Source organism: Budorcas taxicolor, chromosome 8, assembly GCF_023091745.1.
Source record: "Budorcas taxicolor isolate Tak-1 chromosome 8, Takin1.1, whole genome shotgun sequence".
Classification (NCBI taxonomy): Eukaryota; Metazoa; Chordata; class Mammalia; order Artiodactyla; family Bovidae; genus Budorcas; species Budorcas taxicolor.
Genome location: NC_068917.1, coordinates 65,853,428 through 65,869,839, shown reverse-complemented (window position 1 = coordinate 65,869,839; position 16,412 = coordinate 65,853,428). Strand labels below are relative to the sequence as shown.

The window sequence follows — 16,412 nt, the reverse complement described above, 5'->3', positions numbered from 1 at the left end:
TAATGTTCAACCATCATAGTCATCCAACAAAATACACATCTTAGTACATCATATGTGTGATTTTCTCAAAATATGGTAGAAATCTCTACAATACTCGTTAACATTTTAACAGTATCTCCCCGCCTATAGATACATAGTCTATAGATATATAGACTATACCTGAAAGCGAGAATTAATGTTTTTTCTCAGGCTCTACCACATAGACAATATTCTGCTAGTGTGTATGTGTGTGCACATATGTGTATGTATGTAATCTGGGGAGAGGACAGTGGTGGGAACAAACTTAATAGTTTTACTCCCCTTAAGAATTAATCAAAGAAATGTTTGCCCTTGGGGGAAATTATCAAGCCCTCCTTTTTTCCATTTTTAAGGCTGAGCAATTAAAATTTGGGGAAGTATATAGATTTCTTGTTAACTTTGATCAATTATTAATGTGACAATAGTATCAAAATTTTATGCAGGCTTAAGTTAGCTTTTAGTTATTTAATAATTTTAACAATTCTTATCATTCTAGGACTTCTTTAAAGATATTTTGGAGTGATGTATGTACTTGCATATTTGAATTTTGATTTTCTATTTTTACTTTTAAAATATTTTAATTGTGCAAAATGTACATTAAATCATTAGTACATGTTTAACTGTGTGGACAGCATCATGGTAAGCACTGTGAGGGGCAGAAGACCTATAACACATTGTCCTTACCTACTAGGAGTTTAATCTAGTCTTGTGGAGGAAGAAAACAGAAAACAAATATTGCAAAAGAAGAGAGTAATGCTAATACTCTTTGGATAGAAGATACAACCAAGGAATACTCACTTTTTTGCCAGAGTGACCTGAAAAAATTACACGAGTGGAGCCTTGAAAGTTAGAGAAGATTTGTATTATAGGTGAGGATAGCAGCTTTATTGTTAGTGACACAAAGAAGGGTGAATTCAAGATATGTTCAAGAACTGCATGCAACGTACTACAGTTAATGCAGGGTCCATGTGGAATAGCAGAATTAAAGTTTGGCGAGAATCCATCTAGCCCTACCTTGGGCTTACCCTCCTCTCATTGTGGGTGTAATGGTTGTTCTTTAAAATGCATGAATCTTATGATATTAAATCTAATATGATGTGTGATAAGATCCAAAGCTTTAATTGATTTTCAGAAGAATCCTTCACTCAAATGAAAGATTAAGAATCATTATACTGGGACACCCCTGGTGGTTCAGTGACTAAGAATCCGCCTTCCAGTGTAGGGGACACAGTATGATCCCTGGTCAGGGAATTAAGATCCCATATGCCACGGGGCATCTAAGTCTGAACACCACAACAAAGATCCTCCGGGCTGCAACTAAGAAAAAAAAAAAAAGAATCATTATATCGAGGAGTGTTTCTCAAAGTGTAGGCAGATACCTACTTTGAATCATTTAGGGTTTGGTTTTTTTTAAGGCAGATTCTTAGATCCTACCTCTAGAGAAAAGATTGTATCATAAATTACAAATAATCACATATAATTGTTATTTATATAATCGTATATCCTCTAGACAGGATAATAAAAATTGCAAATCATATAATGAAAGTGCTACATATTTAAGTTCCTGCTTTACATAAAGAGAACTTTTTCCTTTAAATCAAGTAACAATCTACTTCATCAGTGTCTCCAAGTCTGCTATGCATTTCAGAACATGTCACACTTGGTATCGTATTTTTGGCGTGATTTTCATTGTATATGATATCTAAGGCCAAGAAGGCAAATACCTCTGTTGGGCCACAAAGCGACTATCACTTTTAGCAACACCCCCATCTAGTGGAAAATTGCAGCCATTACGGCCCCAGGTTTACATCGTGCAAAGAGCTCAACAGTTCTCAACTTACTTTTGTTTCATAGCTGCCCAGAACTGTTCCCTCCTGAAAACAGAATAAAGGTATTCTTTTTCAAATTTCACGTGGAAAAAACCTAGCAGAGGACATGTAGGGTTATGAATTTTATCAGTTTTAAAAGTTTTTGTTTTAAAACCCACAATCCTCTCTTTAAATCTTTGACTCCTTCTGATGGTTATTTTCTGATGGTGGTCTATTAGTTAATGACAAATGAACATGTTTAGGAACAGCTTTTCATGGCTGTTAAACTTTTAAATCTGTGGAGTTTTACGATCTTGAATAATTTGTTTTGCAAGCAATATGTCTCTCTCCCTCCCCTACCCCAAGAAAAAACAGGATAAAAAACTCAGAAGCAGAATTAAGTATACAGAGAAACTTTATAAACATACAGGTGGGAGACGAGGTTACAAGTAAGTAGGTAAGAGGCCTTGGTGGCTTAGATGGTTAAGAATCTGCCTGCAATGTAGGAGACCTGGGTTCAGTACCTGGGTGGGGAAGATGATCTAGAGAAGGGAATGGCTACCCACTCCAGCATTCTTGCCTGGAGAATTCCATAGGCAGAAGAGCCTGTCGGGCTACAGTCCATGAGGTCACACAGTCGGACACAACTGAGCGACTAACACACACACACACGTAAGAGGCCAGGCTAGCGCTGCAGGGGTAAGTGGTATTGCAGGTGCTGAAAACTGATTCTTGTAGGCCCTCAACTTTTTAGAGCTTCCCCCAAACAACCACTACAATCCCAATGTATATGGCCGTTGACTCAGTTTCATTCTCACTTCAGTTCTCGTGAGGTACGGAGCGCAAGGAATAGTCCCCACTTCTTATCTCTACCTAGTCTGGTGTAGAGCTACACATCCATTAGATTTGAAACGAGGCTTATTTGGGTTTCTTTTCTGACTAAACATCCTTTTTATTATGGAAAAATTGGGAGCATACAGAGAAGTATAAACGACCATCTGTGTATTCCCACTACTCAAGAAGTATTAACGTTTTCTTAACATCCCGTCATCTCGCTATGTGATAACTGTATATACATATTCTTTTTATTTAAAAATTAGCGTCATGCGTTGGATGAGTAGGTTGCTTATTATTTCGAGTATCTTTATGCATAAATCTTCATCGACTGGTTCTCAATGGAAAGGGCGATAAGTGAAGTGAAGTCGTTCAGTCATGTCCGACTCTTTGCGACCCCGTGGACTGTAGCCCGCCAGGCTCCTCTGCCATGGGACTCTCCAGGCAAGAATACTGGAGTGGGTTGCTATTTCCTTCTCCAGGGGAATCTTCCCAACCCAGGGATCGAACCCGGGTCTCCTGCATTGCAGGCAGATGCTTTCTCCTCTGAACCACCAGGGAAGGCCAAAAGGGCGGTAACTTGTACCCTAAAACTGAAGCGGGTCCGTGCGAGACAGCACAAGACAGCTTCAGAAGCGGAATAAGGCCTCCAACCTCTAACCGCCACCTAGTGGTAGCCTCTGACATCCCCCGCCCGCAGCCTCACTCCCCCAGCGCCCCCGCCCTGCGCGTGCTCAATCTTGGCGCCATCCGCCGGCACAGCTACTACGCAGGCGCCAGGTAGGGAAACCGGAAGCGGAAGGTTTGAACGCGTTGGGTGGGCTCCTGTGTGACCCGTAGCCATGCGCGACTTGAAAGAGTCCGGGTCTCGCGCCACAGCGACCCCGTGCGGGTGTGTGAAGCCGGCTCTGGAGACAGGTAACTTCTAAGAGGCTGGCGGTTCTGCGCGCGTTGAGACCTCCAGGAGCAGGGAACCGTTTTCACTGCAGAGGGGGGACGGGACTTGCGAGACCTTGAATGGACAAGGGTCGTTTTTCGTATTTATTGCGAAGTTACGGATCATGTGCTCAGGCGACCACGTGATGTGTCTGAGGTGAGCGGGATGATGTCATCTCTCTGCTCTTTGGTGGCTAAGGTTGGCAAGGTCTTGGCGGAACAGCCACGTGCACTAGAACTACTGTGTACTGTGACCCCACGCACTCCCTTTATTGCTTAAAACTAGTTCGTTTCATGTATTGTGTTGTTTTCAATTAAAAGCATCTTATATGCAACCCGTGTCCTTATCTTTTATTCTTTGCCTTGTATTTCACACTCCAATCAAACTGTTTTGTTCCCTTCTTATGCTAGAAAATTTGTCATTTAACTTTGTGCACCTTATTCTCTCTATTTGAAATACTCCATAGTCCTGACCAAGGTCACATACATAGTTATGGTAGCATAGAATTTGAATTATAGTAAGTCTTCTAAACATGAATTTTTCCTTTCACCCATGTTCTTTCCAGTTTATTATCTAAAAAGATATAACAATGCATATGTAATGATGAGGATATTTATATGTACTTTATTAATGTCAGACACGACTGAGTGACTGAACTGAACTGAACTGATGAATGTTTTAAGAGTCTTGTTTTATAGTTGCATAACATCTGGCGTGCTGTGGTCCATGGGGTTGCAAAGAGTCGGACATGACTGAGTGACTGAACTGAACTGAACATCTGGTAGAGGCTTCCCTGGTGGCTCAGTGGTAAAGAATACACCTGCCAAGGCAGGAGACGCAGATTGGATCCCTGGGTCAGGAAGATCCCCTGGAGTAGGAAATGGCAACCCACTCCAGTATTCTTGCCTGGAAAATTCCACGGACAGAGAAGCCTGGCCAGCTATAGTCTGGGGCATCACAAAGTTGGACAGCTATAGTCTGGGGCGTCACAAAGTTGGATGCGACTGAGGATACACGCATGTAGGAAACATCTGGTAGATTTTAAAACTATGAAGTCATTGCGTTAAAGAAAACACGTCTTCCTACATCTTTTCTTGACCTTTTTTTTGTTGTTATTTTTGCCTGCTTGGAAAAGAAAAATAATCATAGTGGGTTTTAATACATTGTGTTAACACTATTTTGTAGGAAATTGTGACTTCTCTTTAGAAAATTTTTATATTTTATTTTTAAAGTTTTTCATTGAAATATAGTAGATATATAATGTATTAGTTTCAGGTGTACAGCAAACTGATTCAGTTATATGTATGTGTGTATTCTTTTTATACATTCTCTTTATAATAACCATTATAGGTTATAAGATATTGAGTGTAGTTTTCCAGGCTGTACAGTAGGTTATTTTTGGCTGTTTTATGTAAAATAGTGTGTATATGTTAAGCCCAAACTCCTAATTTATCCTCCTCTTCCCCTTTTGGTAACTGTAAATTTGTTTTCTGTCTCTGTGAGTCTATTTGTTTTGTAAATAAGTTCATTTTTATAATTTTTTTTTAGATTCCACCTATAAGCAATATCATGTATTTGGCTTTCTCACTTAGCATGAAGTCTGGTTTACTTAGCATGATAATCTCTAGGTCTGTCTGTGCTGTGCTGTGCTGTGCTGAGTCGCTCAGTCGTGTCCAGCTCTTTGCCACCCCATGGACTGTAGCTGGCCAGGCTCTCTGTCCATGGGGATTCTCCAGACACGAATACTGGAGTGGGTTACCATGGGCTCCTCTGGGGGATCTTCCCAACCCATGGTTTGAACCCAGATCTCCCTCATTGCAGGTGGATTCTTTACCTTGTGAGCCACCAGGGAAGCCCAAGAATACTGGAATGGGTAGCCTATCCCTTCTCCAGAGAATCTTCCCAATCCAGGAGTCAAACCAGGGTCTCCTGCATTGCAGGGGGATTCTTTACCGGCTGAGCTACCAGGGAAGCCCCTAGGTCTGTCTGTGTTACTGCAGATGGCATTATTTCATTCTACTTGACCTTTTGATGAATGATTTCTTACCTAATTTTCTTCTGTAGGGAATCTTTTAACTGAGCCAATTGGTTACCTGGAATCCTGTTTCTCAGCCAAGAATGGTACTCCAAGGCAGCCATCCATTTGTAGCCATTCACGGGCTTGTTTGAGGATTAGAAAAAGCATCTTTAATAATCCTGAACATTCCTTGATGGGCTTAGAACAGTTTTCTCATGTTTGGTAAGTTGTTTTTTAGTTAGAAATGGTACTCTGGACCAGAACTTGTCTCTGAGTACTCCAGCTGAAAGTACCCTTGGAGACTGCCATCCAGACCACCCTTATCTATTGCATGGGATTCATAGGCATGAATGTGAATGTTGGCATAACTTGGACACCCTCAGGGAAGTGTGGGATCCTGAGGGGGCACACTCCATTTGCAGTTGTTCTAATTGTGATGGATGACATCTGTTGAGCTGAGATCTGTAGACCTCAGTTCTGCCCATGGGTCATTATTCTGTCTTCTAGACCAGGGGTCAGCAAGCTATGGCCCATGGAGCAAACCCATCTCATCTTCTGTTTTTGTCAGTAAGTTTATGGGAACACAGCCACGAGCATTCATTTATGTGTTGGCTGTGGCTGCTTTTGTGCTACAGTAGCAGAGTTGAATTTTTATAGCAGAGACTGGTTGACCTGCAAACCTTAAAATATTTTCCAGCTGCTCCTTTAAGGAAAAAGTTTGTGGACTTTGCTCTATACCTGTGAAGTATTAAGTCTACTCTTCCTAAAAGACAAAAGAAACCCTATAAATCTTGATACTTTTAAGTAAAGTGTTAGTTATATTAAGGCCTGTGTTATACTAGTGTTACTTGCTGTCACTTAAATTTTGTCTCTGTTCATTCTTCCTCACCCCAACATTTTTCCCCCCACTGATCATATTTTAATACCATTAAAGGCATTCTTTCTGTTTTAGTTTGTGAGGAGTACAGTTTTTTCCTCCTCCATATCATTATGACAGATTAATTTCTTTGTCTTCTTTTCTTACTCAGTAATTTGGTTTATTTTCAATAGGATTTTGTTTGTTTTTCACAAAAATGGTCATTTGAGCTGTAAGGCAAAAGTACAGCCTCCTAGGCTGAATGGTGCAAAGACTGGCGTTTTCTCTACAAGGAGCCCACATCGTCCCAATGCAATAGGACTGACCCTGGCCAAACTGGAAAGAGTAGAAGGTAATTTCTACTTTTACCTATTTTTCCTTAACCAAAAGAAGTCTTATAAAATCAACATACTACTCAGCACTGGCTGTTATTCACAGAAATACAAATGGTGTTAGCCCCTGAGACCCACCAGATATTAAAGAGAATGAAATGATTAAAGGAATGTGAGCATTGAAACACTTTGAAATAAGCTCTCATAGGATGCTCAGAGTTAGTTTATGTCACTGCACTTATCAGAAGTTATTATTTCAAGATAACTCTTAAGATTTCACAACCATTAAATTAGCAACCAAATTTTTTCTAACTTGAAATTCTGTAAATACAAAATGACCTAAAAATAATTGGACACGCTCAAAATTTAACACACAGCAACTGGTTGCACGTGCATGTATGGTCAGCACACAGGGTGGTCGGTCATTTCTTCCTTGCAGCCCCAAGGAATGAACGAGCACCCTAGCTGCAGTGCTGCTGCCCGCTGAGACATGAGGCAGAGGGCTGGGATGAAGACTGCGTAGACTGAACATCTGTCAGATAGCGGGAGAACCTGTGTGGAATACTAGATTAGTTTTAACTGCATGCTTGTGTATAATGTTGCTACTGAGCTGTTCATTTTTGAAAGCTTCTGGTACTCAAATCCCTCCAACCTGATCAGCACATTTGTGAAAGAGGGAGAAGATAGAGTGGCAGGTAAAGGGAAATCAGGGGACATTCCAGGCTTCAGCTTGCTTGTTTGTAAAATGGCCAAAGGAGAAGGAGTCACTGTGGGATATTTTTTTGAGGATCTTACGAAGGCTCTAAGGGTACATTACAGACTAAAAAGATGCGAGCCATTACTTCATTTGTTCTTTCTGAGAGCTTGAACTCCCTTGCTGGCTTATATTCAACAGGGCCTTGGTTAGGTTTTCCAGAAAAATTCTAAGCCAATCCAACTTGAGTTTTCTCAATTAATGATGGCTAACCAACTGGGGTAATAGTACTGGAACATTTTATGATTATGCAACACACATGTATTTTCTGAGCACGGAATATGTGTCAAGCATTATTCTAGGTGCTGGGGATATAGTGGCAAACAAATTTAGATAAAAATTCCTGCCCTCCAGAGGAGCTTAGCATTCTAATGGGGAAGATCAAATCAAAGAGGTAAAGACAAGCACAGCAGCCCTATAGACACTCTTATAAGTAAGCATTATAAGGATAACCAGTGTTCTTGCGGTGCTTTGCAGTTTATAAAGCATGTTCATGTATGTTATCTCACAGTGGCTCGTGGACTTGATAGAGTAGCAGTCTGACTGTTGTGGATGAGGGCACTGAGGTCTTGGATGTTTGATAATTTCCCCAACGGCATCCAGACAAGAGTTTGTCTGACTTCAAATCCCTTGAACTTTCACTTGTACCCCCTTGTCTTTGGCAGACGTCATTAGGCACAGTCTATCACTTAGAAAGTCCAAAATCTTCTTTCCAAAGTTCCAGGTTCATTCAGAGTAAGCATGTTTTAGAAATCAGAGTCCTTTGTTAGTCATGTTTTTCTTAAATGAAGATAGGATCGAGTGTGATCACATGCGGTTCTTTGATTCTCATTGGACCAGTTTTCCCGGGGTCAAGACTCTGCAGCAGAGTCTACTAACTGGACAACAGCAGTGTAAGTGGGACAGCAGGAGACCTTCCCTTAGTATTTGGTAATGTGACTTATAGTCTGCTTAATTATATGATGGAATATTATATTTCTCTTGCTGTGCAACAAATTCCCACACCCTATCAGTTTAAACAGCACACATTTATTACATGTTTAAGACATTATGATGTTTCTAGGGGTTAGGGAGTTGGGACACAGCTTAGCTGGGTCCTTGCTTAGAGTCTCACCAAGTTTCAGTGAAGGTGTCATGTGGAATGAGTTCTTTTCTGGAGGTTTGACTGTGGAAGAATCCACTTCCAAGCCCACTCTGGTCGTAGGCAGAATTCACTTTCTTACAGTTGTGATCCTGAGGGTCCTGACCTCTCGCTGGTTTTTGGCTGGTGGCTGCCTCCAGCTCCTAGAGGCAGCCCACAGCACCTAAGGACCACCCACAGTGCCTTGTTATATGGACTTTCCCAGCGTGGCTGCTTGCTTCATCAAGCCCACAAGAAGAGTCAAGTGAATCTGCAGCAAATGCAGGAGTCTTAGATAACATAGTCACTGGAGTGATATCAAATCATACTCAAGAGGAGGGGATTATACACCACTAGGTGATGAGCATCACAGGGCCACCTTACATGCTGTTTGCCGCAGTAGAAACAATCGTCAGTCCCACAGAGGTAATACTGAGGACTTTGAGGTACCTGGGCTTCCCTGGTAGCTCAAACGGTAAAGTATCTGCCTGGAATGCGGGAGACCTGGGTTCAATCCCTGCATCAGGAAGATTCCCTGGAGAAGGAAATGGCAACCCACTCTAGTATTCCTGCCTGGAAAATTCCATGGGCAGAGGAACCTGGTGGGTTACAGTCCATGGGATCTCAAAGAGTTGGATACGACTGAGCAACTATCTTTCTGATGTACTTGGAACAAAGTTAGAAACCTCCAGTGATGCAAAGGTGAGCTGGCCCCACCTAGTGCTCAAAGGCCTACTCACTGTCTAGGGGGAGAGACTCTAAGCAGGCCATTGCCAGAGCACGTGACAAGGGCTCCAGGAGAAGTTTGGGCACAGGTTCCTCTGCAGAACAGAGGAAAGAACACTTTTGTCTGAAAGAGCAAGAAAGGTTGTCTGAAAGAGCAAGAAAGGCTCTGTAAAGGAGGTATTACATGAGAGCCTCGAAGAGTAAGCAGCAGTCTGACAGGTTAAAAAGAGAATGAGTTTCTAGGTAGAAAGAGAAGTACCAATGCACCAGGTGTAAGAGAGCCTGGTGCGTGAGGGAATTGTGACTAAGCCTGGTGAGATTTAGGCAGATGGTGTTGAATCTCTAGTCATTTACACTGTTCTTCATTGTTAATATCTCTAAGATGTTTTTTACATTACAGGTGGAGCTGTCTACCTTTCTGGAATTGACATGATTCATGGCACACCTGTACTAGACATAAAGCCCTACATAGCTGATTATGACTCACCGCAAAATTTGATTGAGTCTTCAGGGGACTTCACCTTACAGAATAACCAACATAAACTGAAAACCGTGTCCCAGTCTGAAGGCAAGACTGATAACTGTGACTGGCAACAGCTCTCAGGGTACAAGGAATCACAGCCCAGCCACTGCACTAGGGAGAAACTCAAATGTCCTGAACATAGAACTTCAGGGGAAAACAACGCGGAGTCTGATGACGCAGCAAACACCCAGCAAAGCTCCCCTGAGCCGAGGGAGATAGCAGCAGAGTTGGGTGAAGAATCCGGTCCCAGGGTGGCACAAGAGCAAAGTGGCCCACATAGCCAGGAGAAGAGCCCTTCAGAGGAGCAAGAAGATGGCAGGCTGAAGAGAGGGGAAGAAGCAGTGGTCCCAGAAGGACACGGCCCAGAGATGTCCCCCAAGGCTCCTTCTGGGGTGGCCGGTGCAGCCCACTGCAGTGTGGTCCCTGCCTGGGTGAGAGAGGCCCCTGTGGCCAACCTGGAAGTCCGGTTTACTCCTCACGCAGAGATGGACCTTGAGCACCTCAGCTCAGGTGAACCAGGTACTTTCCACTTCTTGTTTGTGAATAAGAGATGAGCCTTTGCTAGGAGATTTGGCGAACTTGGTGTTTCTCCCATCCAAATACTAACCCTGCTTAGCTTCCAAGATGACATTAGGCATGTTCAGGGTGGTATGGCCATAGACCAAATTGGTATTTCTGAGGGCAGGTATATAGAGTATTGGTCATTATGACTTGTAAAGAAACGTAGGAGTATAAAATCAAACTTGGACAATGTCATCTGATGGCTTTCAGTCAGCAACTGTTCAGCACTGAGTCCCAGCCACTCAGTCACGTGTTTACTGAGGACAGCTGCTGCCCAGGAATAGGGCCTCTTGTCAACTTGTAGCAGTAGTTCTTGGAGTTCTCAAATGGCATTCAGACACTAAGTTGTGCTTGGTCTAAGGTAGATTTTCTTTCCTCTGTTTCACTCGCTGACTACAGAAATGTCTCATCTTATTTTTACTATCAGGTGGCCAATAGCTCAGCCTTTGGCACAGAGCCCAGTAGTAAGAAGGAAAGAGTGTCTTACCACCGGGATTTTCCCTGTAAAGTCCCAGCACTGCAGAAGAGCCACCACAGGTCTTTTACTTGGCACCTGTTTAATACATAATGTTAACAAACATTGTTATCTGGTTTTTCAAGCCCACAAGCAGATTCCAAGGAGCTGTCCAGAATGAAGGAAGGGCCTGTTAAGAAGTGGGTTCAGTGGTTCCAGTAAGAAGTAGCCAGTTAGTTGTTGCCAAGGAGATGTCAGATTTCACCTGCCACTAGGTGGTTGTGCTTCTCATTCTATCCTAAGGCTTTATGTTTAAACAGAACATTTAATTTTTAAATTGATCTCTTTATTTTAAAAGTTTTATGAACATTGTTTAATCACTGCATCTAGTTCATGGGGGGGGGGCTTTCCTAATGGCTCATGGGTTAAGAATCCACCTGTAATGCAGGAACACCTGTTCAATGCCTGGGTCAGGAAGATCCCTGAGAAGAAAGCAGCAACCCACTCCAGTATTCTTGCCTGGGAAATCCCTTGGACAGAGAAGCCTGGTGGGCCACAGTCCACGGGGTTGCCAAAGAACGGGACATGACTTAGTGACTAAACAGCAGCACAGGTCGTGGGAAGAGGAAGTCAGTTTTGGGTTTCTTTTTTGGAGGGGTCACACCCCGCATGGCTTATAGCGTCTTAGTTCCCTCACCAAGGATTAAGTCCACACCCTTAGCAGTGAAAACTCGGGAGTCCTAACTAGTAGACCACCAGGGAATTCCCAAGGAAAGTAAAAAAAAAGAACAAAGCAGTGCTGCCTAAAAGGTACCATATATTTGCCTCTTGTCTGGTGGTTATCATGAAATGCTTCCTGCTTTGGAAAGTTTTGTGTTTTTCAAACTACAGTTCATTGAGAGGCTATATGATGTCTTACTGATTTAAAAAATGGTTAAAAAAAGAAATAATGAACTGTAACTATAAAATGGGGGCTGATTGATTTGTAGCAGCAGAATTTTGAGCCAGGACAGAAATAAGAAATGACTTCAGAAAGTTTAGAGTGTAGAAAGGATAAAAAGATGTTGGAGTGGAGAGGAGGGATTGGCCCTGGAATGGAGTGCTGTGGGAACAGGAAGGAGAATGTATTCTGACGTGGGGAACAGAAAATCTGGGGAGGCTTCTGTCTCCTCGGGGAGGAAATCTGAGAAGGCTTCTTGGAGGAAAGGGTAAGTATTTGGGCTGAGCTTGGAAACATAAGTAGGTAGGGAAGTGAGGGAAGGGCACCTGTGCCAAATGAACAGCCAAGCAAAGACCTGGAGCTTCTACGGGACAGTTACTGAGAAGTGTGGTGTTTTGGGAACTCTTCTTTCTAGAGTGGCCTTAGAATTGTTTCATGTACCATACAAGACAGGAATCTTAGCACTGCATAATTAGTCCTCAGTTTTTGACCAGAGATTGTACTTCATGACTTTACTTACCAACTTTTTAATTGGACATAGTCCAGAGTGATATTTGGCTGTTTTCTAAAATCTGAATTTGTTTTCAGAAGGATAAAGACAGCACCTCCACTCCCCGATTACCACTCCAGATGATATTTTGAACAGGGACAACATTCTGTAAAGCACCTGCCTTCTTGGAAGAGCCTGGTCTTCGTTTGGATGTATATTATGTGGCAGCTATTAAAAATTAGGTCACAGTTAATCTTTTATTTAAGTTTTGTATGTAATGTATTTTTAAAAATTATAACACACCTACAGTGTTACAAACACAGGAAATTTTTCCACTTCCTATGTTTACTGACATACAAACCTGGGGAATGGGGTAGCCTCTTCCCAGTGATGGTGTTAAACTTAGTCTGCCTGCTTCACTGTTCTCACAAGGGCTCTCCCATTTTTCCTACACCCCTAACTGCTGTTACTTTTACCTGTGGGTGTGTGACACCCTTCCCTGCCCGAGGCACCCTCCCCTGCCTTTAGGCAGTGCTCTGGCTATGTGTGGCCTTCTGAGAATGCTGGGACTGTCGTGCCTTTCAGTGACCACGCCTCCATTCTGAGAGGAAAATGACAATTGAGTTCAAGTCTACGTTGAGCTTCCCTAGTGGCTCAGTTGGTAAAGAATCTGCCTGTAGTGCAGGAGACCCAGGTTCGATCTCTGGGTTGGGAAGATCCCCTGCAGAAGGAAATGGCAACCCACTCCAGTATTCTTGCCTGGAGAATTTCATGGACAGAGGAGCGGGGCAGGCTACAGTCCATGGGGTCACAAAGAGTTGGATAGGACTGTGACTGACTTACATTGAGCATAGGAAAGTGACATTTTGGGTGCACAAAAGTGAAAGCTCAGCTGTCCTGTTTAGGAGACTAAGGAAAATTATCACCATGACTTTTTTTTGCTCAGCAGATTTTGAATTTGGGTTGCGTGTGCATAAATTTAATACAATGACCGTACCACTTGAAGGTGACGTTCTTCATGATGATTAGATTTCCAAGTGATACTCAAGGCTCCAACCAGCCTCCACATTGAAACTCACTGTACTGAAATTTGACTTGCATGGTTTTGATAATTAAGTCATGGGGTCCTTTTTGAGGGTGGGGGTGGGGGCTGTGTGCCTTGTGGGATCTTACTTCCCCAGCAGGAATTGAACCTGGGCCCATGGCAGTTAATGCGTGGAGTCCTCACCGCTGGACCGGCAGAGAATTCCCAAGCTGTGTTCTTCTTGTTGCAGGTGTTGGTCAGGCTTCATTTAAATACTTTCAGTCAGCGGAGGAAGCAAGGCATGCCATCGAGGCTGTGCTGTCAGCTGATCCTCGGTCTGTATATCGACGGAAGCTCTGCCAAGATCGTCTTTTTTACTTTACAGTAGACACAGCGCACGTCACATGCTGGTTTGGTGATGGTTTTGCAGAAGTCCTAAGGATCAAGCCAGCTTCTGAGCCTGTTGAGATGAGCAAGCCTGCGGAGTCCCCAGTGTCTTTGGGGTTGTGAGTATCCTCCATGGAGCCTGTAAGACAGCCTGATTGACTTGGGTGTGGCTGTTGGGTTATCAGTACAAGCTAATGATGTGCCTTCTTTGCAAAAGGAAGCAACATGACACTTTGTGATCTCTCACATTTGGTGATTTGGGTTGTTCACAATATTTATTTGAAAAACATGTGTTTTAATAAACTAAGAGATATAGAATTTGGAGAAAGCACCATATCATGATTGCTTTTGATCAGTTAATACTGAAGAATCCAAAGGTGATGCTATGTCAGGGTTTTCTGAAAGAAGTCAGTTGTCCTTGGTACTTGGTAAAACTGGGCAGAAGTTAGAGGATATGTTCAACCATTCATGTTGGGTTTTTTTTGGTCTGAAAAAGCCCGATCTCTCTATTTTGTTCTAAATCAAACTGAGTTATGATATCTTGAGAAACTAACAAATCAAAATAAAGTTGTTATAAAGATCTTTAGAGACTTTGCTCCCTGCTCTCACGTATGTGTATATATTTAATCCTGATTCCAAAATGGTGACTTTAGGCTTTCTTTGGATGCCTTTGTATCAGAAAAGAAAGTCATTCTCAGAAGTCCAAGAAAAATAACTTAATTACTGGTTTATTTCTTATTTATTCCATGACCATTCACTGAGAACTACTGTGAGTGGGGTTTCAGTGGTAGAATGAGATTAAACTGAATGCAGTTCTTGTTGCCAGCCATAGTTGTGGAGGAAGAAGACACAAGCACATTGTTGTATTGCAGTCAGATAAATAGAGTAATTAAGTCTGTACACGATTCCTGTGTGAGCACCACACGGAAAGCAGCTTTAAGAACGTATTGCCCAGGTGATTTTAGCAATGTGATCCCAGATAGCTGAAGATTTATGATCAGCATAACCAAATTAGACACCTGTCAACATGACACAGGCTTTCCTAATCATAACCATAAATCTTAATAGCTGATTGATCATGATTTTGAAATGAGCCCTGCTGCCTGTAGATACTTGCAGTCATTTGTGGCTCATGACAGTGCATTCCGGAAACAAACTGGGTTGTCTTTGAGGTTACCTAGAACCTCTTGGGGAAGTATTTTTAACTTGATTTGTAAAAGCTTTTTATTTCGAGATAATTATAGGTTCATGTGTGTGCTAAGTCACTTCAATGTGTCCGATGCACTGTAGCCCACCAGGGTCCTCTGTCCATGGGAATTCTCCAGGCAAGAATAACTAGAGTGGGTTGCTATGCCTTCCTTCAGGGGATCTTCCCCACCCAGGGATCAAACCCTCATCTCCTGTATTGCAGGTGGATTCTTTACCGCTGAGCCACCGGGGAAGCCCTATAAATTCATAGGAAATTGCAAAAATAGTGCCGGAGGCCCGTGACCCCTTCACCTAGCTTCTTCTCATGGTAACATCTTACATAACTATGGTATAATGTTAAAACTAGGAAGCTGACATTGGTAACAATCCATCCTTTATTTTGATTTTGAATTCTTATCTCTTGAAATCACTTTGAGACTGAGTGACTTCCCTGGTGGCTCAGACGGTAAAAGCATCTGCCTACAATGTGGGAGACCTGGGTTCAATCCCTGGGTTGGGAAGATCCCCTGGAGAAGGCAATGGCACCCCACTCCAGTACTCTTGTCTGGAGAATCCCATGGATGGAGGAGCCTGGTGGGCTGCAGTCCATGGGGTCGCAGAGAGTCGGACATGACTGAGCGACTTCCGTTTCACTTTCAGGTCTTGAAACACAAAATGTTGATATTTAATATGGAGAAAATAACTCTGAGGACCATACCAGTCAACTTCCTAGCAAGAGGACTCTTCCATTGTTTGTGGTTTTAATATACATTCTCAGGGTTTCAGAACTAAAACCCTAAATATAATCCAGCTTAGTTCTCTGCCAGCTCATCAGTCTCTTCAGTATTCCCAGTGTTTGGCCTATTTCTCCCTGCATAAGCCCCTCAGTGACGACCCTTCACCCCTGCCCTGTGTAGCTCATTATTAAACAGTTCTTCCTTTACATGAGATCAGATCTGTTCTCTGATAACTACACTCTCCGGCAGGGCCATAGAGGGTGAGGCTGATCACCCTCTCGTGGTTTTTTTTTTAGTTGTTTCTCACATAACAAGTTCTGCAGCCTCTATCCACCCCCAACCCTTGAGTCCCCTGTGTGAGTTTTTGTCTCTAGATGAGAAAATGTCCTGTTGTGAGGAAGTTCATATCTCTAGGTTATGAACTTCCATCCCTCAGCAAGAGAAGTCATTGGAAGTAAACCTTCCAATCCTTTTCATCTTGGGAACTTTTTCTAAAGAAAGGGACACAAATGACATCCACCTTCCAGGTTAGCCTTGGTTTTCTGGTGCCTGTAGGGGGAGCCCTGAGAGCTGATAATTTTCACTAGCTTGGAGAGTAACTCCAGGAGCTCAAGCTGTTCAGGTAATTTTGGCTTTCCCCCCATCTGCTCCAGCTCTTCAGAACAGTAATTCGCACAGGGAATGCTGATTCTTGTCAATCACATAT

At 42.7% G+C, this 16,412-nt stretch overlaps 1 protein-coding gene across 3 annotated transcripts; it reads left to right on the top strand.

The window, feature by feature from the left end:
• Positions 1-3,439: 3,439 nt before the first annotated feature.
• Positions 3,440-14,371, top strand: TRMO (tRNA methyltransferase O). 3 transcript variants are annotated; one of them, XM_052644777.1, is made up of 5 exons: positions 3,440-3,578; positions 5,662-5,836; positions 6,665-6,822; positions 9,803-10,444; positions 13,780-14,371. In XM_052644777.1, exons 1-5 carry the CDS (start codon positions 3,503-3,505, stop codon positions 13,902-13,904), a joined length of 1,176 nt encoding a protein of 391 aa, XP_052500737.1. In that variant the 5' UTR covers positions 3,440-3,502; the 3' UTR covers positions 13,905-14,371. The 3 variants fall into 3 exon arrangements, with proteins under 3 accessions (XP_052500737.1, XP_052500736.1, XP_052500738.1); XM_052644776.1 differs by having other exon boundaries at positions 13,645-14,371; XM_052644778.1 differs by lacking the exon at positions 13,780-14,371 and adding an exon at positions 12,472-12,547.
• Positions 14,372-16,412: the final 2,041 nt, after the last annotated feature.